Source organism: Arvicanthis niloticus, chromosome 14 (genome assembly GCF_011762505.2).
Source record: "Arvicanthis niloticus isolate mArvNil1 chromosome 14, mArvNil1.pat.X, whole genome shotgun sequence".
NCBI classification, from domain to species: domain Eukaryota; kingdom Metazoa; phylum Chordata; class Mammalia; order Rodentia; family Muridae; genus Arvicanthis; species Arvicanthis niloticus.
Genome location: NC_047671.1, coordinates 25,860,565 through 25,885,000, shown reverse-complemented (window position 1 = coordinate 25,885,000; position 24,436 = coordinate 25,860,565). Strand labels below are relative to the sequence as shown.

General features: G+C 43.1%; 1 protein-coding gene across 4 annotated transcripts in view; it reads right to left on the bottom strand.

The window, feature by feature from the left end:
- Nucleotides 1–24,436, bottom strand: part of Piezo2 (piezo type mechanosensitive ion channel component 2) — a 368,801-nt gene that overhangs the window by 61,907 nt on the left and 282,458 nt on the right. For all 4 annotated transcript variants that reach the window (XR_013103651.1, XM_076912558.1, XM_076912560.1 and 1 more), the window contains 11 exons: nucleotides 18,473–18,687; nucleotides 15,947–16,107; nucleotides 11,571–11,747; nucleotides 11,139–11,264; nucleotides 9,692–9,892; nucleotides 8,422–8,626; nucleotides 8,206–8,307; nucleotides 7,030–7,195; nucleotides 4,025–4,268; nucleotides 1,039–1,135; nucleotides 1–21 (listed from right to left, as the gene is read on the bottom strand). The exon at nucleotides 1–21 is cut by the window's left edge and continues 139 nt beyond it. Coding sequence is in view for 3 of the 4 variants with exons in the window: in XM_076912558.1 (XP_076768673.1) it covers nucleotides 1–21; nucleotides 1,039–1,135; nucleotides 4,025–4,268; nucleotides 7,030–7,195; nucleotides 8,206–8,307; nucleotides 8,422–8,626; nucleotides 9,692–9,892; nucleotides 11,139–11,264; nucleotides 11,571–11,747; nucleotides 15,947–16,107; nucleotides 18,473–18,687 (1,715 nt within the window). In the remaining variant the exon portion in view is untranslated. The remainder of the gene's footprint in view (nucleotides 22–1,038; nucleotides 1,136–4,024; nucleotides 4,269–7,029; nucleotides 7,196–8,205; nucleotides 8,308–8,421; nucleotides 8,627–9,691; nucleotides 9,893–11,138; nucleotides 11,265–11,570; nucleotides 11,748–15,946; nucleotides 16,108–18,472; nucleotides 18,688–24,436) is intronic.

Sequence of the window (24,436 nt, the reverse complement as noted above, 5' to 3'; positions counted from 1 at the left end):
TGCATCTGGAGTCATCTTCAGCTGAGACACAAGCAGGGGAGAACCCAGATGTAAATGAACACTCCTGTTTCTGTCCTCACTGTTGTATGAAATCTACAGAGGCAGGCTTGGGAAATCCCACTGGCACAGGAGCGGAATTCTGGTGTTCTTATTTATGATCTGAGTAACTCTGAAGCAAAACTATACTCCCCAAGTCTGAACTGTGAGGCACAGGGAAACCCCTGTATAGTTTTTCTTTAAGGACTCCCCAACAAGAGCTATGGAGAAACACCACCTGGATGGCAGATGAAATGCTCTAATACAGAAGAGTCCCTGAACACAGGGACTAGTCTATTAGAAGGTGGCAACTGAACACAGGCTAGTCGATTAGAAGGTGGTGGCAGAACATTTTCTACTAAGTAGCAATTTCCAGAGACTAGTATAATCCTCTGCTAAGTACAACCTGAAAATTGAAACCATAGCCAAGAGCGCTTTGTATCTAAATAGCCTTTCTGAGCATCATGTAATTGCACGGGTGCTAAGGCCTATTTTTGAGCTAGAGGCAAATGGCAGAATTAGCATCTCCCATGGTCTCTTGGGGGAAAATCACCCCAGAAATTCTAGGGCTCTTCCCGGTTGTCTTTCTGAGCCCAAAGTTCCTTCAGCTTCTTGAAGAGAGCAGGTCTACAAACCTGAGGTACCCTGAGGACTACCCATTCTAACTGGAACAACTGCAGCTTTGAGAAGGTGGCTGGATTTGTTTTGAATTTTATTGGGGAAAAGTACATGGAGGCACCTTTACTACACCCATGTGGCAGGGCTTTGGGGGACCCCCTGTGTTATAGCCAGTGGTTCACCCATGTGGTGGGCTTTGGGGGACACCCTGTGTTATAGCCAATGGTTCATCACATAGTGTGGCTCCATCATTTCCATCTCAGGGCAGAGTTGATTCCACCGTCATCTCATTTCTTTGTATTTTCCTCTAGGCTTTAAGTCAGAACAACACAGTGGCTCTTTCTTTTCTGCATTTCTTCTCCCAAAAGGTCCTCTCATACTTACGCATTTGATAGCCTTTCACCGTGCAGGCCAGGCTGAACGCTTGGATCAACCAGCAGCTGTTTCTCACTAGTGCACCGATATATCCACAGGCTCCTATCTGAAAACGCAAGGAGGGAGGCAAACCTCAGACTCTGAATCTAGGAAACAAAGTTGATGTCTAACAAACCCAATGTACAAGAATCAAATACAATAGCTAGTATTAGCTGTTCAGAGAGCAATGTAAACTCAGGAGAAATTCCTCTCAGTGGGAATGGAAAGGGTCTCCAGTGTGACGCTTCTGCACTTGGAAGCCATGGTTCTTACAAAGAAAGCTGGACTCCTGTAGGACAAGCCTTTACTCTATGGGAATGCACTAAGACAAAGTCTTTGATTTGGGTAGAATTATTTTCTCATAGGTCACATGACTCAAACTTACACTGATCCCCAGAAGATCACCCCAGGTCTAAGCTTAAGAGTAAAGTTCTTAGGGCTGGTATGTGGCCTTGTTGTGTGATACATTGCCCTCATATACATGGATCCAACATCCTAGGACTTAAACAACCTTGGATAGAAAATAGTTGCTGTGGGGGTGGACCTGTATTGAACCTACACATGTTTCTCCCTGTCACTGTCCCTTTTAGTGCATTCATGTGTTTATTAGGTGCTTGTAGTATATATTTACATATCATTTGGAGAGGTTGTAAAACATACAGGAGGATATGGGCTCTATGAAAATGTTGCAATACAAGGTAGCTGAGCCCCTAAATATTTGGGAGTCATGGCTGAAACCAATCCTTCAGAGAAACCAAGGAAAGTCTATGTGTATGAAGGCTTGTTTGACCAATCCTCCGAGTAAAGAAATCTTTCCTGTTGGTTTGTATGTGGTTCTCCCACAGTAATAAATTTCTTATGCCAAGTTCCAATCCTAAATTAGGTAGTTTAAATAAACTTTAGCCACTGCAAGTCAACACATGAATGCCATGGGGTCAGCTGTGCACATGGCCCTTGGATACCCAAAAGCATTTACTCCCTGTCAGGGGCAGCCTTGCTTATACACTGAAGGCCTAAAATCAGCAATAGGCCTAAGTCAGCTTGCTAACACAAAGTATCTGGTCTCTGTGGAAAAACACTGAAACAGGTAACTATAAGATATTGTAAACAGGCAGCTTTGGTGGAAATTTACCAGCCTGGATAGGAACAAATAGTCATAGGTCTTGTGGATAGTCATAGACCTTGGGTAGCCTTGGTGGATAGTATCAACTTAGAAAAGGACAAGTGAATCATAGGCGGAGTCATAGTGACCTGTCCCCTGAACCTTCACCCAGCTGATACCCTGTTCTGGAAGATATTTGTACTCCCCCTGAACACCTACGCTCCTGCATCATCCCCTTCCCCACATCCTGCCGTTTTGTGTCTATAATCCCTGTGTGAAAAAGTAAAAATAGCGGTTTGATCAGCCTAAAAATAAGCCGCTGTTTTTTGCGTCTGCCTGTTTCCCCCCTTCACTCTTTCGGGTGACCTCCCCGACCCCTGTTCAATGCCCTGCTGGCCGGGGCAACTCCCCAAATAGCAGTGACTCAGCTTAGAGTCTTCAGCCATGAAAATAAGCATGTATAAACCTAGGCTCTAATTCTATGATTCCATCAAGATGGAATCTATAGAGTATAAGAGTAAAGTTATATTCAATCAATGGAATTCTATAATTCCATCAAGTTTTCGGTCTTTTCCTCCAGGCAGGGACTGATCTCCTCTTCAGTCTTTAGAGACTTTTCAATATGTTTTTGTTTGTTTGCCTCCAGTGAAAGCTACAACCTGCATTTTCTAAGAAAGATAGTAGAAAAGCATATTCTGTTCAGTCACCCAACATTGTAACCGTTGCTGTCAGTGATTGCACTATAATGATTTATAGCAAAGGCTATCTTTCCTTTCAAAATTTTTTTCTTTCAAAGCACCTGAGTCCTACTGCTATCTGGATCTTCAAAAACATAAAACTGCTTAGCAAAGAGCTAGCCTATAATGTACATTTGTAGAATGAATAAATGGATGGATGGATGGATGGATGGATGGATTGGAAGGGTGGATGGATAAATAAGTTGGTGGACAGATGTATGGATAGAAGGATGGACATATGGCTGAATAGATGGATGTGGATGGAAGGAAACAGGTATGGATGGATAAAGGTGTGGGAGGATAAACACGTTGATGGATAGATGGATATAAGTATGGATGGGTAGATGGATGAAGAGACATTGTATCCATGCATTTTCCAGGATTAGCCTATTGGAGCTCTTCCCGTGAGATCATCTTCAGAATGAGCCAGCAAGCTGCTGTCCTGTCTCACAAACTACCCCCAAAATTTGTGTTAGTGAGCTAAAATTCTTAAATAAAGCCAGCATATTACCAATTAGGAAGCTAATCCTTCAATAGACTGTACACAAAAATAAATAATTCAACTCTTCATGGCTAAACACACTTTCCCAGATCCCTAAATACACGGGCTCACATGAAAACATCTTTAAAAGAAAACCCAATAGTTTGGCAAGTGAATGTCTAGTGAGTTCCTTCATGAGAAGGTAGAAAGGGAAAAAGTAGGACCAACACAGCACTGTCCCGTTAATGTATGACTGACCCACCACAACCACGAGAAGCAGGCACAAGGATCATCACTTATAGCTCAGTGGAGAGGCACTAGTACCCTCACTTAGGAAGGTTGTTGGCTGAATTCCCTGTAGCACTAAAGAATTCCAATGGTGGTAAAAGCAGAGGTGGGATGCTGGAGTTATCCCTGAGCAGGATGCCTTACCTGTAACATTGGGGGAAAAGTTACACCTGACCACAGCCAGTGGTATGCAGTGTTCCTTCACCGCACATGGTTACCCTCACATCCTCATCTTGGGTGGAGCTTTTAGGAGTCACGTGAGCAGCTGGGGCTTTTAAGGACCACCAAGCAGACTGCTTATTCTTGCACTGAAACCCACAAGTATGTTATGTAGTGGAGACCACTTACTGACAGTATATTTTTCATGGTAATCACGAACACGTTGTATGCAATCAGCCAGTCCCAGTAGCGTAGGATGCTCTTGATGGGTTTCAGTAGCAGATCGCCTCCAAAGAGCAGGAAATAGAAACAGGCCACCAAGTAACCCATGCAAAAGATGCTGATCCTGGTTGTTCCCGTAATGAAGATGATGGTGAGGACGAACCAGAAGAGGTAGCTGAAGATGATCACTTTGGACATGTCCAAGTAAGATCTGCAAAACAGACACCCCGGGGCAATACAAAGACAACGGCAACACAAGGAAAACCAAGAGCTCTTTCTTAAGGAGGGGAACCTCTTTTTAAACATTGAACTATCCACAATATGCAAAACATGTGCTGAGCTCTGTGCATCCCACTGCCTGCTGCATAGGAAGCCCCTACATCATCAGTGCCAGACAAACAGGTGAGTGGAGGAAAACCATGGGTAAGCACGCCTATCATCATCTTATCTGAGACTAATTTCTCACAAAACAACATTTTCTGCCTACCACTTGAATACTCAGAATTCTCCTTGTCTTTCTATGAGAGGCATAGATAATGTGGTGGTTTGAATATGCTTGGCTCAGGGAGTGGCACTATTTGGAGATGTGGCCTTGTTGGAGTAGGTGTGGCCTTGTGGAGGAAGTGTGTCACTGTGGGTGTGGGATGTAAGACCCCTGTCCTAGCTGCCTAGAAGCCAGTCTCCTCCATTTGCCTTTGGAACAAGATGTTGAGCTCTCAGCATCTCTTGCACCATGCCTGCCTGGGTGCTGCCATGCTCCACCTTGATGATAATGAACTAAACCTTTGAACCTGTAAGCCAGCCCCAATTAAATGTCCTTGGAAGAGTTGCCTTGGTCATGGTGTCTGTTTACAGCAGTAAAACCCCAACTAAGACAGATAATTATACAGTGAAAACCATTCCAAGATATGGGTGCTTCCTGCCTGGCAGGAAAATGAGCAATGGGTTACATTCAAGTAACTAGAAATTTATATTATTACATTACAAAGGTTTCATACTACATACAAAAATTTTACTAGGGGTTAAAAAATTCTCCTCATAGGTGGAAAAACAGCTCTGATATTCTGTGTCTGGATGTCACTGGGCCCATGCAGGGTTCTTTGAGTGGCTGTCCATCTCAAGTGGCTTTACTGATGAAAGGTGAGACTGGAGTATAACACTCAAGCTTTTCTACAGTAATTAGCAGCTCTGAATGCTTCCAGAGCCTGAGCTTCAGGTCACAGGTATTATGGCTTCTGGCCAGCACTCTCCTCAGCTTGACCATCCCTTCACTGAGGGCTTGCTCAGAAGCTTTTCCTCTTGGGTTTAAGGAAAAGGATCAGAGAATAAATTCTGAATTCACTGTTTGATTAATGGGCTATAATTCTATAAACAGTTAATAAATAACCTCCATAATGTATGCCCTGGCTTTGCGAGCAGTATTAGAAAACACGGTGTGTGTGTGTGTCTTAGTTCACTTATCAGATAAATGACCTTTTGGCATTACTAATTTTAAGAACAAAATAAAAAAATATCCCTTTCAGAATAACTGTAATCCTTTTTTTAGTTTTTAAAAACAAATGCAGGAGGGCCATGGTTGTGATTAGCAAATCTGCCAGCTCCTTACACATATTACAGATAAAGTGGAAGGTGATAGCATAGGCCCTGCCAGAGGTCAATCTCTGGCTCAATGGAAGGACTTGGAATGGAGTCTGATGCCTAAAACAACCAGGAAATGGAGGCTAGTGAAGCAATGCATGCAGGGTATTGGCTCAGTACAACGCCAATGGGGGAACGGGGACAAGAACAGAATCGGTTAGAAGGGCTTTGCCCCCTATGCTACACTTTACAAGAGCAGATAAGACAGGTTCTTAAAAGTGACACCTGCTGGGGAGCAGGTGATGCATGCTACACGTCTCTGGAGCCAGAAGTTGGGGTGCTCCACACAGATGCCATGCATACTCTTAGTGCTGTCTGTCTGCCTCTGCCAGACTTCCCAGCAGGAGTTGAGGACAAATGCTAACCCAGGAGCCTCAGAGGCTAGAGGCTCAGGCCTAAGTCACAAAGCCAGATCCTGCAGTGCTGTTAGGCTGAAGTGGTTCTAAAAAGCTTTCCAGGCTGAGGAGAGCTGGGGAGCCTGACTCCAGGCAGGCCTCTGGATGAAACTATGTACCCCAAAATACAGAAAGAATGCACCAGGAGAGAAATTGGGCTGGGTTTACATCAAAGCTCCCACAGAGAAGCCCAAGAAGATAAGGCTGGGTATCACGTAACGGGGAAGAGGGAGGAGCAGATGGAGTTGTAGAGGGATCCAACACAGGGATCAGGGAGACAGGATATATGGACAGAATCACTCAGGGAAGCGCTGGCGGCTTCACTCTTTAGGTTCTTGAACACACAGGTGAGGAAGAGGAGAGACGGGAATGAAAGAAGTGGTGAGGAGGGATAGGGATGAGGGATGATGGAGAAAAATGAGGAGGGGTTGTGATGAGGAGGGACAGGGATGGGGGTGACTAGGTAAGAGTGATTATCGTGAGGACTACAGGAGGGAGAGATAAAGACAAGGGGAGAGGATGAGGAGGGGTGAGAATGAGGAAGCACAGTGGGGATGAGAGGTTTGGGATGAGGAGAGTAGTAACTAAGAGATGTGGGACAGACAGTGGGTAGATGAAGGGTAAAGAAAACAGAAAGGAGAATCAAAGGGGGAGAGGGATGAGAAGACGGATGGAGGAGAAGGAGGAGGCCAGGTAGATGAGGATCAGAAAGGATTCTCCCTGGGAGAACGCCTACTAGTATTATTGGTCCAATGCAGTTACTGTTGGAAGAAGAGACCAAGGCCTTAATAACCTTCTGTGAGGACAAGAGGGACACAGGGGTGTAACTCACAGGCTCATCCACTTCCCCTGTGGTCCAGAGAGAGAACTGCAGTAAAGGAGCAGCTCAGGTGACATTGCACACAAAGACTGCCCATAAAGAGATGGAGCTGCCGTTACCTGCAGTGAATGAAATCGGGTACAGGGTTATGCTGGCTGAATGAGGCTGCGTCAAGGTTCATGCAAATCTCGACATTGTCCCCGGCCATGATGCGCACAGCTGCCTTGTTTTCGTCCTCAAAAATCTGTCGTTGTAAGGAAGCACACAGGAGCAGCATGAAGTCATCTGGCAAGACAAAAGCAGCCACTCTTCAGGTCCTAAAATGCCACACAGAGTCACCATATAGCTTGTCGAAGCCTGAGCCCCTATGTCAGCTGTGTCCCCAAACCAAGTCCCCATTTCCTGATCTCAGCATGGGAGCAACAGAGTGAGTATAAGGTATACAAGGTTGGCATTGGTGACTTCTGGATGCCATCATATCCAAATGCTAGGTGCCTGCCTCCACAAATCTTGGGGTGTGGTACGTTTTCACCTAGCAGTGCCGAGGAAGCCACTGGAATGGTGGCTTCTCCTTTGATATGAGCTAATACAGATATTCCCATACTTTCTGCTCACTAGATTCTTTGCATTTGTAACCAACTTTTGTCAGTGCTTGCACTGAGGTTGTTCAAGAGCGAGTGGCAAAGACAGACATGTTGGGAAAGGTTACTAACAGGGCTTTGAGCTGCTCAGAGCAGAAATTTCCTGGCCAGGTCTTTGGGCCACTCACCAAGACACAGGTAGCTTCCTCGATTTTAAAAAAAACAGCCTGGACCTTGAACCTTCTGAGGCAAAGAAGTCACTCTGGAATTTCCCATGGCCCTTTCACCCCCTACTGTTCCAGAAACACTGCTCCAACCATCCATTAGTTAGCTGTCCTAGAAGGTTTTGCATGCAGGTCTCCTGTGGCTGACATCTAAGGCTCCCCATTGGTGCTGCAGCCCTGTCTTTCTTTTCAGTCCTTCTGCCGTGGTGGCTGAAAATGGAGTCAACCTGCAAAGTTCCCTCTCTAGTCTATCTATAAAGAGGCAGGCATATGTGAATAGAGGTGTTGAAGTAAGATATTTCAGTGTTGATTTATGCCTTTGGCAAATGGAACTGAACAAGTAGGAGCTATTGGTTTGACTCAGAATATGAATACATAAGCCAAGCTTCAGTGGGGGAAACTAAGAGCACTAATGCCTAACACTTGAAAAATAATGAGCAAATATAAACCAAATACCTACATCCCATGATCCCACAGCGGAAACACTTACAGACAAGAAACACAGGGTTGGGCCGCACAATGAAATCCGGGAAGTACAGCCACTTGATGATGTTATCGTTGAAGTTGGCTCCCTTGAATCTCCATGGATAATCTGCAAGGGGCAGGGATGGTCAGACAATCAGTTCCCTGGTGCATGTCTGCTCTCCTCAGTGGTCCAGTGGCTATGGTTGTTGCTAAGTGGAGATGCTCTAGGCAGAATGCTCACCTCGGCAGGGGGCAGGGGGGATGCCAATGCAGACAAAGTACTGGAAGGTGATGATGCAAGCCAGGAAGCAGCAGTACTTGGGCCAGACCTCGGCAATGGCTTTTCTTCTGCGTCGATACAGGACACCGATCAGCCAACAGGCATGAATCATGGCATAGAAGTCCATTCGCTGTCCAATTACATTCACTGACATTAGGAAACAGGTCTGTATAAGGATTGTTAAGAGACAAGAAGGATTGCGCTTATCAGAAAAGGAAGTGACAACAGAGACCAGTGCCTCTTAATCTGTCCGCATGGGTACCTGAGGAACCTCACTGTAAAAGTAAGGGCCTTTTCTCAGCACCCTTTGCTCAGAAATAATGATATGGAGACCTTTATATTTATTAATGTGCTTCAAGGCACTATGCTGGGCAGGTTCTGAGCTATTCTAACCTGACACTCTAACCTGGCCTACTTCCTGCCACATGGTCCTTTACCTTTCATCTGGGTCTTGCCTTGGCACTTCCTTCTTCATTTGTGTCCTGATGGTGACTCCTCTTCCACCCACTCTCACTCTCAGGGCAGGAGAATCCTGCTTTATCCTCTCCTGCCCAGCTCTAGGTTAATCAGTTCTTGATTTAACCAATCAGGAGGTGATGGAGAACAATGTTTTCCAAAACACCAAAGTCATACCAAAGTCTGGGCTGCAACCAGATCTCTGGGTTTGCATGCACAGTGCACAAAAGCCTCCCCCAAGGCCTCACTGTTGTTTTTCACCACAAGATAGAAAATGCTGAGTAATTCCTTCTGCTAGAACTGACTGTGCCTTTCATAGTAACTGCTTCAACAGCGCAGAGGGTGACAGCTATGAGGTCTTTGAAAAACATCATCATTGTAAATTTGTTCCCTTAATTCCGTTATAGATTATCATTATTGAATTCCATTCTTCCACTAATTTTGTTACTATTCTCTCAGCACCATTTCAGGGCACAAGAGTTCACCTCTCAGTTTACACATTCAAAATGGATGTAAGGACAGAAAATCTATTCTTAATAAGAAACGGAGATGATCGCGGATATATGTTTAGAGACTTAGGGACCAAGTGCACTGTTGTGAAATAGGGTACTATCCCCTGGCTTTTGAGAACTTGAGCTAAGCTGACCCATCACCCTCAATGGCTTTGTGAATCACGAACTGGAGTTGTGTAATGAACCTTTAGTGACCCACTAGCCCAAAGAAAAGATTCAAATGTTTATGAAAAGAAATCAAACACATGGGCAAGAAAACTCACCTCTAGGCCAAACTTGTAGAAGAAGTAGTTTACAAAATATTTGGCACAATTGATAAGCCCATCATCTAGATGTAACCTTGTGATGTCATGAAAGATAGTTTTAGACACTGGAGCAGTCAGGTTGTTCCGGCCTCGGTAGTACTCCTGATGGCGGTAAACGGTGACTTCAAAGGCCAAAATCGCCAACATCAGGAGGTTGTTCTATGAACAGCAAGCAAGAAAACACATCTGAGGACACTAAGGCTCTGCGATGTGGTACTTCTGAGCAACTGTAGCAAACCGTTGTTTTGAATTCCAGATGTCTCACATGCAGTGTTATACTAGAGGCCACCCATACTCAATATAGTATTGAGCCTATTTCTCTGTCTTATTTACTGCAGTTGTACCTTCATTATGGAAACAGGCTAACTGTTATGGAAACAGGGTCTAAGTCTCTCTGGGCACAAGATTGTGGCTACTGTTTCTTTTGTTTGCTAAGTACATGCCTCACACCAAGAGAGCAGCACCGAGAACCCAGAGGAAGGCAGTCTCACCACCTTGTTTGCAACCCTTAAATAGCTCAGGGACATCTGGGAAAGACACTGATCTTGGGGACCAGATGACAGTTGGAGAGAGCAAGTTCAAGATGGTCAAGTCCTGGTCATAATACTCATGACAAGAGCATTAACCAGTGGCAACGGGTACAGAGGCCATCTGTCAGGATTCCCAAATGTCAGTTTATTTTATTCTGACAGCTATTTAGACAGTGGCTTTAAAGAAGCTCTAGAAATTACAGAATGGGATGTTTTATACATTGAAAACTCTCAGGTGCCCAGTAGACAGACCTTATCTTTGTCTTGTCAGAGATTGGGTCAATGATTAAGGTTGCTTGAGTTATTCATCAAAGTAAAATGTTCAAGAATGTACAAGATTCTAAATGGTTTGTTTTCGTTAAGTTCCTATGACTTTTTGACTTAAATATGCTGTATTATTCTGTAATATAATATGTACTACGTATTAAGCATTCAAGAAGAAGAAATTGGCAGCAAGTATTTCCTGCAGTGCTTTTATGCTTCCTTCTCACAAATAATTATTATTGATAGATTTTATTTAGTGCTTTTCTTTGTGTCTAGAAAAGATAAGACGATGTATGGTATTATAAATTTTATTTTCAAAAACCTTAACAATGTATTTTGGTCTTGCTTTCAGTTCTGATGTGACCTCCAGCTTTATACTTGAATGGTGACTTGAGGAGCTAGTGAAGGTTTTGGTTGTATTTCACTAAACTAATTCAGATCACTTGGTCACTTTCTCTTCAGCACAATATAATACCGGTTTTACTATTTAGTCTATTATGAACTATGAAGACAAAGTTTCTATCAAACAGGTTATTAAGAGTTTTGGGAGGGAGCAAAAATCACAAACTAGAACTGTGCAGAGGCCCACATGAGGCACAACAAAGTCTTACCCTTAGGTAGACGAGCAAAGGGGAGGACTTCCTCAGGCCAACCCACTCAGTGGGATCAACAGGGGCACTGTAGAGAAGAGACTTGTTCAACTCATTAAGGGGTATGTTGGTTTGATTTTCATTGGGCTGAAAAGAAGAAAAAAAACAGGGTAAAAATTGCTTGTTAAATTTTAGAGTACAGGCTTCTCCCCTTCAGCTTTGATCAAAGGGAGTTTGGAGGGGAAGGAAGGTAAGGACCCATTTCAGGTGGGGAGGATTCTCAGGTTATAAGCAGATTTAGGTCCATCACAGGGCCAGAATAGAGTTATTGTGGATGAGATGACTTATAAACTAGACAGAATGGTCTTGGTGTGGTGACTCCCCAAATATCTCCCTTGATCCTCGTAAGGTCAGTGAGGAAGGGCCCCCCCCCCCCCCAACTTTGAGGCTCACCAAGGAGCAGTTGACAGAAAAGTTCTCAGGCTTAATGGTTTGCAGCTGGTACAACATTTTGCAGACGATGATCACACATGTCCAGACAGTGCAGACACTGGAAGCCACACGGCGGAGTTTAGCATATGGCAGAGCAAATGCCCAAGAAATCAAAAATACATAGTTGAGCAGAGACACCTGAAAACACAAAATCAGAAATGGGGACAAAAATACATGGTGTGATAAGGACATTTACAAGACAAGACAATGTGGTTGCAGTTCAGCAAAGGTTGTCTGAGTTCTTATGTGTCTTAGGTGCTGGGTGTTGCAAAGATAGAGAGGTGCCATGGTCTTGAAGATACTTTATATCATAAACAAGACAGAAAAAAACAGGTAGAATCTATATGATGTAACAGTAGCTAACCTGAGCTACTGAAACAGCATCCGAAGAGTCCTCAGTCCAAAGAGGGGATTGACAAAAAGCTAAAACAAGCTATGAAGGATGCAAAGCATCAAGGTGAAGGATGCAGAAGCAAAGGATAAAGGCAAGGGGTAGTGTGAAGAGGCTAAGCCACTGGACATCAGGAAATTTAAGGGCTACTCATAGATGAGGATGGAGATGCCGCTTCAAGCTTTGACTGGTCTCTTTGAACCATGAAATGGCACATGAACTCACTCTGCAGGAAATAGAGATCCATGTAAAGGCCTTACATCAGAGAGATTGAAGGTAAGATTTGCATTATATTTAAACATGTGCAACCGAATTAAGGAAGGAGAAATGTAAGGGCTAGGTTAGAGGCCAGAGCCCAACACTACAGTTAGCTGTGGAGGTGTGGAGTTAGAGATTCCATAGTTACATGGAAGCATGTGGTTCTGTGCTTGTATTAAAAAAGGCACATACTGGACTGTCTGGGAAGTAAAATTAGCTTGATTTGATAGCCAGCTGGTTTGACCATGTGTCTTAGTTAGCATTTTATTGCTGTGAACAGACACCACGACCAAGGCAACTCTTATAAGGATAACATTTAATTGGGGCTGGCTTACAGGATCAAAGGTTCAGTCCATTATCATCAATGTGGGATCATGGCAGCATCCAGGCAGTCATGGTACAGGAGGAGCTGAGAGTTCTACATCTTCATCTGAAGGCTACTAGCAGAATCCTGACTTCCAGGAAGCTAGAATGAGGGTCTTAAAGCCCACACTCACAGTGACACACTTTAACAAGGCCACATCTACTCCAACAGTGCCACTTCCTGGGCTGAGCACTACAAACCATCACCCCATGGCAGGTTGTTAAGTGAAGAAAGTGTGAGACACAAAAGCCAGTTTTTGGGGAAGTCTGAGTAGGTGAATTATCACTGCTGCTATATGAATTACCAAGAATACGCTGACTTAAGGGGAAGGGCAATGAATTCATCTTGACTGTTGGCTCTGGGATGTGCATGTATTTATCAAGCAGACAGATCTACTCAGTCCCCAGGACTAGTCAGTCTCCACAGCTTACAGTTCCTTGATGAATACAGAAACACCATTGTCTTATTGAGCCATAAACCATGTTAATTTATTTTGATACTGTCTCAGGGCTATTGCTGCTCTCAGGTGAAAATTATAGCACGTGCTCACTATAAAACTCGCTATGTACCAGGTACAAAGCTCTATAAGCTTTGAAAAATAGGTTCCAAAACTGGCTTAAAATGTATGAAATAGAAAAACGTGAACAGCAATGGAACAACATTTGCGCATTTTCTGCTTCCCAACTTACCTACCTGTCCCTATGGAAGGCAAACGTTGTCTCTGAGAATTAAGTGCTGAGATAGTAAGGTAGAAAGAGCTGTCTCACAGAATTAACTGGGAAAGAAAGCGATGCTGCTTATAGGAGCGTCTGATCATCTACAAAGTGCTTGCACACAAACTGAACTCTGTGTTTTATCAAAATGCTTTGGTGAATGAGTTGATTTTTTTCCCTAGGGTCAATTTAGATGTTAATCAGCAAATTATATTAAAGGTATTTACTATGAAGTATGCCTCTTGTTTCTTTTATTATATTTTAAAGCTTTCAGTATTAAAGCAGTACAGGTAATTTTCACAGAATTCTTTATTTTCTAAGTGTTATGTAAAGACAGTAAGTCTTCACTCCCAACAGGGCTCCAGGTGACAAATGTCCTGAGGATTCCTTGCCCTCAGGGTACATGTAGAATACACTAAATCTATGAATGTCCCAGACAAAGCCACAGGACGAGCATGCTGTCTGGGTGAGCCAAGGTGTGACCAGAGCTCCCAACTTAGTCTAACTCACAAAAACAAAGATGGTTCAACTGCCAGCAATTAGAGCTGAGAACAGGAATATCTAAACAGGAGTGAGGTGAGCAGAGGGACCCCAGGCCCAAAACCTTATTGACAAGAAAGAACTCCAATTATTTCTAGGAGAAGCAAGTTATCCAATAAAAGGGACATGGGATTTGAACCCCATATCTTGCAGAGGCTCCAAGTATTGTACTCTGGAAGTGGTCTGGACCATAAGAACTCCATGAGTGTATAATAAGAGGTATCCATGACAATGTTTTAGATAGAGAGGTGTAATGTGATCCCATTAGACCTGGGATTTAACTAGACCCTGCTAGTTGCAACATGGTGGGTGTACTGGATGGAGAAAAGATGAGTAAACAGTGAGAACCTCTTAGTTATCGAAGGGGAGAGATTATGTGGGCAATGGGTTCAGTTTTAAGGCTCACTGGCAGGGGTGCCTTGGATCACACAAGAAGTGAGGTCATGTATCACCCATCAATCAAAGCAGTGTTTTAAGGTGATCAATGTCCCATCACTTGTGCATATGGCAGTAATGGGACTTCAGGAGCATCGGTGCCCACCATTAGATAGGGCATAGTCAGAATAGAGGCTGTGCACAAGGCATGGAGCTAAAGAGGGACACAGAAATGAGACAGAAGGGGTAGAGCCAGGATATGTTTCACAGGATGGTCACCAGTGTCCAACAAAGGAGAACAGGGGTGAGGAATTTCTCCAGGGAAGATATATTATTGTTACAATCTCATGAATAGGAAAATGGATGCAGCATAAAGAGCTTCTTCATTAAACAGTAAGTTGGTGTGAATGCCATGCACATTGCTCCAAACTCCTGCTCTCCTGCAGCATCAGGACCCAATGGGGCCATGTTGTCATCTTCATGGTAACAAGAGTCTAATGGAATGTTCACCCAAAATGAATCCACGTTGTATATGTGTGTTTACATGCAAGGGAGTGTGGATAAAGGCCAGTAAATTAGAAAAGGGACAAGGAGATGGAGAGGAGACCAGAACATACATGATATGAAATAGAAGGGATAATACAGGAGGATAAAGATACAGTGGGAATGGAGGCCAGGGAGAGTGGGGTAGAAATGGGGGAAGAAGAGAGCAGCCAAACAAAATATGTACAAAAATCCCATAAGAAAACTTGTTATTTTGTATCCTAATTTTAAAAAATACTGAATAATAACAAATAAAAATATTTGGTCTGAAAACAATCCAGATAAATCAAAATTTTTAGGAAAATGGCTGTTCATCCCCTTGTGTAACAAGATTCTGATTGTCCAGGAACTCAAGATAGAATTTGATACCATAATGTTTTCTGGACAAAGAGTATCTTCCATTTGTTTTATGTGCCTAGCAGCTTGGTTGGTGTGTCATGGCTGAACTCCTAAAACATTGTAGGCAGTAAGTTCTGGACCTAAAACTCAGGGTGAAGATTCTGAATTGTAACCAGTTAAAAAGCCATCCAGGAAAGTTAGAGGTCTGTGAAAATGACTGGTCCTTGGCTGACTTGGTCAAGTGTAGATGTCTGCAAAAACTATTTGATAAATAAATTGAAAAAAAAGTTTGTTTCTCCACAGTAAACATGGAGGAACTCTTGATAGAATGATAACACTTTTTTTCAAAGTGTCAAGACACAAAAAAGAAGTATAAATCAAGTGTACCATCAACTTCATATCTTATTAAGATAGCAAGCAAGATGAACTCTAGCAAAGATTTAACTATGTTTTGGAACCAGAGTATACTCCTCGGCAACACAAACTGGAATTGTACTCTTTTCCTCAAAGGGAGCTTTGGGAGATAGATGCCCATATAGTGGAGGAAGAGAGCCCACTCCACATAGTCCAGAAAGCATCCTATGCTATATGACCAAGCCAACTGGAAACTAAGCCATGGAGCTTTCTCTTCTGCTGATGTTCCCTTTCTTGGTTCCACCAGCCTTGGGTCTTCTGTACAGTAAAGCTTATGCACTCGTATATGCCTTGATCTCTGAATGTAAGGGGCACTTTACTATGAGTGGACACATAAGCAAAGAAAATGAGGACTTGCCACATTCAGTTCAGCCTGATAGTACAGCAAAAGCACACTTGCCTCTTTCACAGTCACCCAGATAATGTACGACGAAACAATTTTGATGATGTGCAGCTCCAAGATCCACCACATAAACACCTGCAACTTGTGGAAATACTCCAGGAATTTTAGAAAGAGCACAGTGAGCCGGTCAATCACCAGGTGCCACTTGTTCCTGAGGTCTGCAAAGCAGTAAATACAATGAGAAGCATGACTATTTTTGGTGTTACTAATGGGAACATTCTTGTACCTTTCAAGATGGAATGAGAAGGTACCCAAGAGTCAGGGCATGAGTTCTATAAACCTGGAGAGGAAGTACCCAAGATCCCCATGCCATGCTGCTGATTGTGGATGTAAGTTCAAACACAAGGGACAATGTCACTCCATGTGCCTTTTAATTAAACCAGCACAAAGAGTTCTGTCTTGACTTACTTTTTTTTATTTTTTATTATTTTTTATTTTTTGTATTTTCCCAATATGCTTTTATACCATTTTAATTACATACAAGTATTAAGGTCACTTCTATGTTGAGGAACTATCGATACAATAGATGCAAATAGTCAAGGAACAAGCAAGACAATAAACACAAATAATCAAAGAACAAGCAAGGCAATAAACAAAGGCAATAAACAAAGGGCTTATCAGGGTGACCAAAATATCTGAGCCTACTTCCCTGTCCTAGTCCAAAGTCATTTTCATGCCTGAAGCCTTCTTCTTTGTTCTAGCCTGAGATTTATATTCTTGCCTGAAATTACTTCTTTGTTCTAGACTAATGTCAGATTCCTGCCTGAAGCCCATTTCCTTGTCTTCAGCCAATGTCAGATTTTTACCAAGCAGCCTCCAAAGCTCTCTACATTTCCTCTTTTGTATTTCATAAACAAGACTGGGCCTGTCTTAGGTTGTTCTGACAAGAATGCCTTCCTTACCCATCGTGGAATAAGCATTATCAAAAGTAATACATTTCTGTCTTAGGTTGACTTACTTTTTAAGACTTAATGTGTTAAATCACCTGAGCTCTCTATAAATGACATCTTTTTCACTCACACACTGCTTCTACCAGTGACATATGAATAGATAAGGTTCTTCCATTTCCTTTGACAGGCACACCCTGCAGGTCTGCTGTGGGCAGACAACTTGTTTCTCCTAAGAATTAGCATGGTTTCCTAAAGTGTGTTCAACTTCATCCCAATCGTCTTAATCAAATCAGCCATTGTATTTTTCTACCTCAGGATCTGACTTCAGTCTAGCCCTGACCTGGCCAACCCCACTGGAAGTCACACAAGACTGCTTTTCATGCTTCAGTTCTGGGTTGTGCCCACCTGTAAGAGGTAGTTTTAATGTGACTGTCCTTGGCTCTGAACACTCAATAAGGTTTTAGTTACACTGAAAAAATACTTATTACAGAGTGACTCAGGTGACAGTCAATAGAGAGAAACAATTTAGAGGTTTGTACAACATAGCAATGATGGTGTGGAGAGATTTTTGATGAGACCTTTAGTAAGGGCCAAAGTCCTCTTTAAAGTAGTATAATGAAATTCCAGCACTAACTACTTGCCTGGCAGACTTGTCTCTACACACACACACACACACACACACACACACACACACACACACACACTGCAGGACCACAGTTTAGATGTACAAAATGCATATAGTTCTTGTCTTGGACCTTCTGAGATGAGTTAGGAAAGGGAATGAGGCCTTGCAGCAGGCCTTTAAGAGTAATTTTTCTCCACAGCATTTTTGGTTTTCTGCTTTTGAAGAGCAGAGACCCAGCTAAGACATGTACAGTATTTCCCACTGTGACCCAGAGGCTACACTCTTGCCCTTTCTGAGCATTACAGCATCTTTTAGCATCCTCTGTCAGATAACATCAATAACCCCATTCCCCTCATTCCTGGTCATTACAGGTCTAGAAAGAAAGCTGAAAAAAAAGCCCTAAATACAGCCAGGAACATGACCACTTTTTGTGTTATTAATAGAGAATACCTTGTAACTTTCAGGATAGAATGATGAAGGGAGAACTCTTAAGTTAGTGCTATCCAAAACCCTGCAGGGCACTAGCCTGAAAGGACCAGCATGCAATTGCACAGAGCCTCCTCTAGGTTTCATAGTCTAAAGCTTTGGACTAGAACTAGCAATGTATTTGTAATTATTGCTCTCCTTGACAAGCCTCAGAATGCCTTTTACAAGTACGAGTCTCTGAAGGTGACATGAGGAATTGTCAGTGCTCTGTGCAGCATCTTGTTTTTGCTTATAGTAGGACAGGTCCTGTGAGAGGTTCCCGCACAGCAGAGGATAGAACACACCCCTCTGGGTCTCCTCCTGGTCACTCTGCCTATCATCGGGGATTGTTAGCCAACCATCTGCTCTCTTCCCTTTCAGCTAGATGAAAAAAGAACCAATTGGAATAATTGAAATAGAAATACTATCACTATGGCAACCAAAACCATTCTGCAACTTTTATTAGAGTCACAGATAGGTCCTTTGGAGCAAGTCACTCTGTCCTTTGTGCCCATAGGGCATCTGATGAAAGACTCTGATTACCTGAGGTTTCTTCCTCCTCGGATTCTTCTTCCTCATCTTCTTCCTCCTCAGACTCATCACTGTCTTTCCCCGGCTCACCCTTCTCTGCCTTCTTAGCACATTCTTCTGGACTCTCCTCCCCAGGCTCTGCCAACTTCTGCACCTCAGGCTTATCGAGGCTGGTGGTCATATTCATGATGGCTAGGTCTGGGAGGCTTCCTTCAGGGTGGGCTAACCTGTAAGCAGAGAGAAGCTGGCTGAGAAGAGGAAGGGGTGCCAGATGGGTGCAATCGAGGGGCAAGTAATGGAGGCCAAACTGAAGCAAATCAGTACGTGTACAAGGACCTCGAGCCGTGGGTGTTAGCATCTCACCGAGTTCTGTCAGTTTGTTTCTTTAAAGCTCTTTCTAAAAACATACTGTCAACTCAACTTTGTTAGCTTTGCTTATTCAGGTTCTAGTGATTGGTCAGGAATGAGAGCTATTGACACCTAAACTTGACATTTTTTCCTGGAGGAGAAAATGGTCAAGAGTTTAGGATGTAGAAGCATGGAATGGCGTCATGTAGAGCGAGCATTTCATGGCTTCACATGGGGGACTTACTCATTCTGGTGGATTGGTAATTTTTTCTTGATGCTGCTCAAAGTAATTGAAATAGAAAGGGAAAAAAAGGAGATGAGAACAGAGGCGTTATAAGGATGTCAGAGATCACAAGTCATGCTCTATATAATCCACTATCCCATCGGGGTTATGCCGGGTGCATTGACGACCTAATGCCAAGTGCATTCCAGGATGGCACCAGTAGTGTGCTTTCACTGCAAGCCTAGGCTCAGCAACCGGTCTGAGTGGACGTGATGATTGGGTTGTAAAGGAGAGGAGATAGAGTCAAACTGCACCATGCTCTTTAAGTAAGGCTTCGAACCATCTTGCAAGGACCACCACGTCATTCAAGGGTAACCTGAGTCTTTTCAAATCCTTAAATAAGCTCTCAGTAAGCCTTGGCATTGGCTAATTTCATGCTACCAGCTTCTAAAGCATACGCAAGGAGAGGCACACACTTTCAGGTTTAGGCATCTTTATCACATCCAGTCTGTGGACCACTGATGTGAACTGTGGACTGGAAGCTTTGGGAGATCTGGTAGGAGCCAGAGCCAGAGCCAGAGCAAGAATGCAGGGGTGGGGTTGGGGCATTTACTCGCCTCACAGCAGCTGGGGTTCCACAGTTTACTTCACAGCAGGCAACACAAGTGAGGCCTTTTCCAACACTCCATTTTTGAGACAGGGTATTATGTTGCTCAGGACACCCTCAAAACTCTCAGGCCTAGCAACCATCCTTTAGCCTCTTAGTGAATGGGACTGTGGGCAAGTGCCATATGCCTAACTTCATAATTGGTCTCAACCAACGAAACGCTCTTTATCCCTATTCAAGTTAATGTTATTAGAGACACTTTAGATAATACAGTGTACTTTATGAACATGTATTGTGGAAATGCTACTCATCTTTTCCATCTGTAATAATGGAATTATTACACCCAGGGTATGTAATAATGGAATTATTCCACACATTTCCACCTGGTTATAACAGAATAGATAATACCACCCTACAAGCAGGAGTGTGGAATCTCAGGAAAGTATTTAGTTTTCTTAAACTTTGTTAAGTTTTTGTCAAATAAGTAGGTTTCTTTGGACAAAGTCTGAGCCATCGTCATTAATATGATACTTGAAGACACACCTGTGGTTTGAAGATGCTATATTGAGTCCACATTGCCCTTGGGCTTTTAGATAGTATCATTAAAAAAAACATTCTCTAAGATAGGGGCCAGTCAGGTAGATTACAATATGCCAGGAGCAAATTGATAATTTAATATATAAGGAGTATCTAAGCAGAGTTCAGCCTAGGGATGTAGCTGTGGATGGGTTACTCTGAAATCATGCTTTCTTGCCTTAAGCAAGTTAACCCACCTCTTCTATTTCTGGGAGTTGAATAATTTTAAAAATGAAAGAAACACTTTTTTTCTACAACAATGCTGTATGTTCACATCAGGGATAATACCTACCTACCCAGATTTGTCAGGGTATGACACATATATGACATCTGTATGAGATATGTTTGGGAGAAGTAACAGGCTGGTGTCAACAGTCACCAGTATCCACTTACTCTGGAACTGTTGCAGGCCTGCACTTTATCAGCAGGAGGACATCTGCCATCAGGACAAAGACTCTGGCCATCTAGGCTATACAATTGCGATCTTGGATTACATTTTAAAGAGAGCATAAACTTTGAACTGGAAAGACAACTTTCTAATACTCCCTGTTAATTATAGAATGAAACTCCCAGTCACAAGGCTATTTCTAAAGCCACTACTAGGACAACCACGCAAAATGTCCTCAGCAAAGACGCCCAAATCTGCTGAACCATAGCTAGGGCAGGCTGAGGACACTAGTTAAATCAACAGTGTGGAAGAAGATACAGGGAATGAAGCGTTTGGAAGTAGTTCTACACTGACTTCTAGATGATTCTTTACAAAATCTCCAGGCCAAATGAATCTGAAAGCAGAAGAGACCTGGGCTCCTCCACGTTTACTGCACTCTGATTTAATCCATGAAGAAGGATGGAGTGGGCATAGGGCATCCTGGTATCCCCCAGGACAGTGTTACAGCAGGCATGTGATGGCTGACACAAAAGGAAAAAGGGAGCTTGACAACCCTCTGAGAATTTCATCGATTGTTGTCTTTCATTATACATTTAGAAAAATGTGTGTACATGAAATATGCACAATAAATATTTTAAGTGCCTGATTGGTTGGAGCAAGTCATTTTAAAAAGCTGTGTAATCTTTTTCACCTCTCTCATTTTTTTTTGTCTTTATCATACCAGATTTTGAGAATAAAATCAATAAGAATGCCAAAAGCCACAGATGTAGGAAGCAAAAAGCTTGGAGTAGAATCGCCACAAGGAAGAGTTTCTACCTACACGGCTTGGCAACACTGGGTCTGCCTCCTTACCCTCAGTCTGCTGTTCTGTAGGGTAGGAACAACTGGGCCTACTCCAAAGGATATTTTGAAAATCAGGGAAGTTTCTGTGAATGATTCACATGAGGAATAGTTACCCAGAAAATTTTTAAGGCAAAGAACCATCATCTAAAGAGAGATTTTCATGCTTGGGTGTGGTCAACTGCATCCTAAGTTCATTTTAGTGAAAAAGCAGGGCTCCAAATGTGCTCTTGCAGGGCGTCCACTCAGTGACAGACAAGGAATCTATGCTAAAGTTGATGGTTCTGCTGCCTGACCATTTGTATATTTAAGAAAATCACTCTCAAAGAAAACAGCTGGTGTCTCTTTAGGAAATCTGTCCTTTACGCTCGCTCACTATTCTGTGTGTAGCTCTTGCACTGCAAATACAGGGCTCAGGGCTGAATGGACTATCATCCGCTACACACAGCAGCTGGACTGGTGTGCAGAAAAGCTGATGTCAGCAAAGTTCTCTCCAGGGAGAGAGTCCTGAAACCTCAGGGTGCAGAGCTCATGTTTGTCGTTCTTTACCAACCACATAGAGTATTTAATGTCCAGAAAGAGGACTTTTAGCTGGATCACCAGATAGATGTGGGATGAGTTAAGAGAATCTTCCTTCTGCTTCCTGACATCAAACTATTTCATATGTCTGTTTCTGCAAGAAGTTCATTTTCACCTCTTTACATTTTTTCAGCTGTCCTTGTGTCCTTGCTGTCCATTTACCACCTGTGTGCGTGTGTGTGTGTGCACGTGCGCACACATGTGTGCGTAAGTGTGTATGTGTGTGGGTGTGGGGGGATGGGTGAGATTCACACTCTAGGCTCTGGGCTTCTCTCTGTTAATTTTATAATTAAAAAAAGAAAAAGGTGATACTCTTTACACACTAATGAAGCAGAGGGCAATGTCCCTTTGTTTAGTCATCTAATTCTTCCCTTTATAGGCTCAGTGCATACCCTGTTTGACCTGCACATCACTTCATCCTAAGTGTGTGCTCTGGGGAATGCTCTGGCAGGCAGCCATCTTATTTACTCCTCAGCTTTGTGCATGTTCACACCAAAATTCAGTGGATGTTAGCGAGGGCAATCTGTGCACCGGAAACACTTTCTTCAATGAAACAAATGATGTGACTTGAGAGCCAAGGAGGTTTAATTTAGGGCTAGGACCTGACTTTGAAAAGCTGTGTATTGAGCTAATTTCCATTAAGGAAAAATTGGAAATCTGCTATGGTAAAATCCCTTAGTCGAAATTCTATGAATTAGAATTATCTTAATTGGGCATGCGTGAAATACTCGTTGCACTGGTCCCTTTCTCCGGGATAAGGAATGTCGGAAGTTAGGAAAGGAGGTGAGCTGCGGATGGGTAGCGCTCGCAGTATTAGAGGTAGCCGGCATGTTTCCTAGAGCTCATAGCACTTCCGGATGATCGGATTCTCATAGGAGCAGCCGATCTGTGAACTTAGTGTCACACCTCATATGTATGGTACTCACTTCTCCGAATAGAATCCAAGTGAGGCTGCACGTGACTCTGCTTATACACCATGGGAAGAGTGGGCTCATTGCTGAGAAAACAGCCAACTTTATAACTGGAAAATTTCCCACAACTTCATCATATTATTCAACTTTTCCCCAAGTGACCCAGCCTATGCTACCTTCTTTTACCGCATACTTTGTGGAAGGTAATGTCTACCAGCCCTTATGTAGATATATCTCTTTTTGCAAATTCAGAAACTCGCTTTCCTCAGTGCATTTTTCTCCTAATAAAACAACATTGGGCTTAAATAAATTATGCAATAAGGTGCTTACTCTGCTATTCTAAGTGAGCAGGCGGTCCTACTAAATTTGGACCCACTTTAAAGGTAACATTCTGAAACTAGTGTTTTGTAGTAAGACTCAGGCACATTTGATTAATGTTTCCTTGGGGCGGGGTATAGTAGCTTTTCTCTGAGCTCTCTCCCTGAGTGAGAGATTTCACTGGGGAAAAGAAAAGGTAATGGTAACGCTGAGATATCTGGGGGTTTTAGTTATTTGGGGTGAATCTGAATCTTTGTAGAGCATCTCCTAATAAAATGAATGGTACAATAAAATGCTTTATGAGGAACAGCAAGCAGACAGCTCTTCTTTTTTTGGACACAGGGGCTATAACTAGTTGGTGAAGATCTCCAACTAGAGATTGTCCTACTTCTCTACCCAGCAGCTAAAAACCTGAGCTGGGATTTTCGCTCACTCTAGCCTCCAGCAGGTTACACACAGCTCCAGCACAATGCTTATGCTTATTGCTTTTTTTTGCTCCCCAGTCAGGTGACAGCTAGCTAGCTACTGACCATATATTTGTATTTCCTGTGGTATAAGGACACATTGTGAAATCTCGGAATGTAAAAGAGCCGTCTTTAATATTATGATCTTTCTAGTAGAATTCTATTTGGAGATTGATGTTTTGGGTTTTTATTGGGGGTGTGGCCATTTTCCTCTCATTCAGGAAGCATCTCCCAAACATCAACTAGTGAGTAAGGCCGAGGGTTCAGTGACAGGAAGTCTCCTGTGTATGGCACAGGGCATCCAGACCCAAGGAGCATATGGCTTTAGCAAGGTAAGACAAGCAAGGCTCTGGAAGGAAAGTGTCAGGAAAGCAGCCTGAGAAGATGCGGCAGGAATCCAGAGGAAGAGCAGACCAGTGTCAGCAGGATGTCGCATTGATGGACCTGTATGGAGGAGGCAGTTCTTGAGCTGAGCTCTGTGTTATAAGATCAGTGAGGCGACAAATGCTCAGGCAAGCCTTGAACAAATGCTACCCAAGAATAAAATCACAGGAACTTACAAGCTGAAACCAAATCCAAATGCTGAGCACCAGCTGAAGACCCTGGAGCACCTCCACAGCCACCACGCAGCACCATTTGGTCTCACCACCAAATGGCTTGGTTTTCAATACACATCCTTGAGCATACCTGAGCCCACCATCCACTGAGGACACCACTTCTCA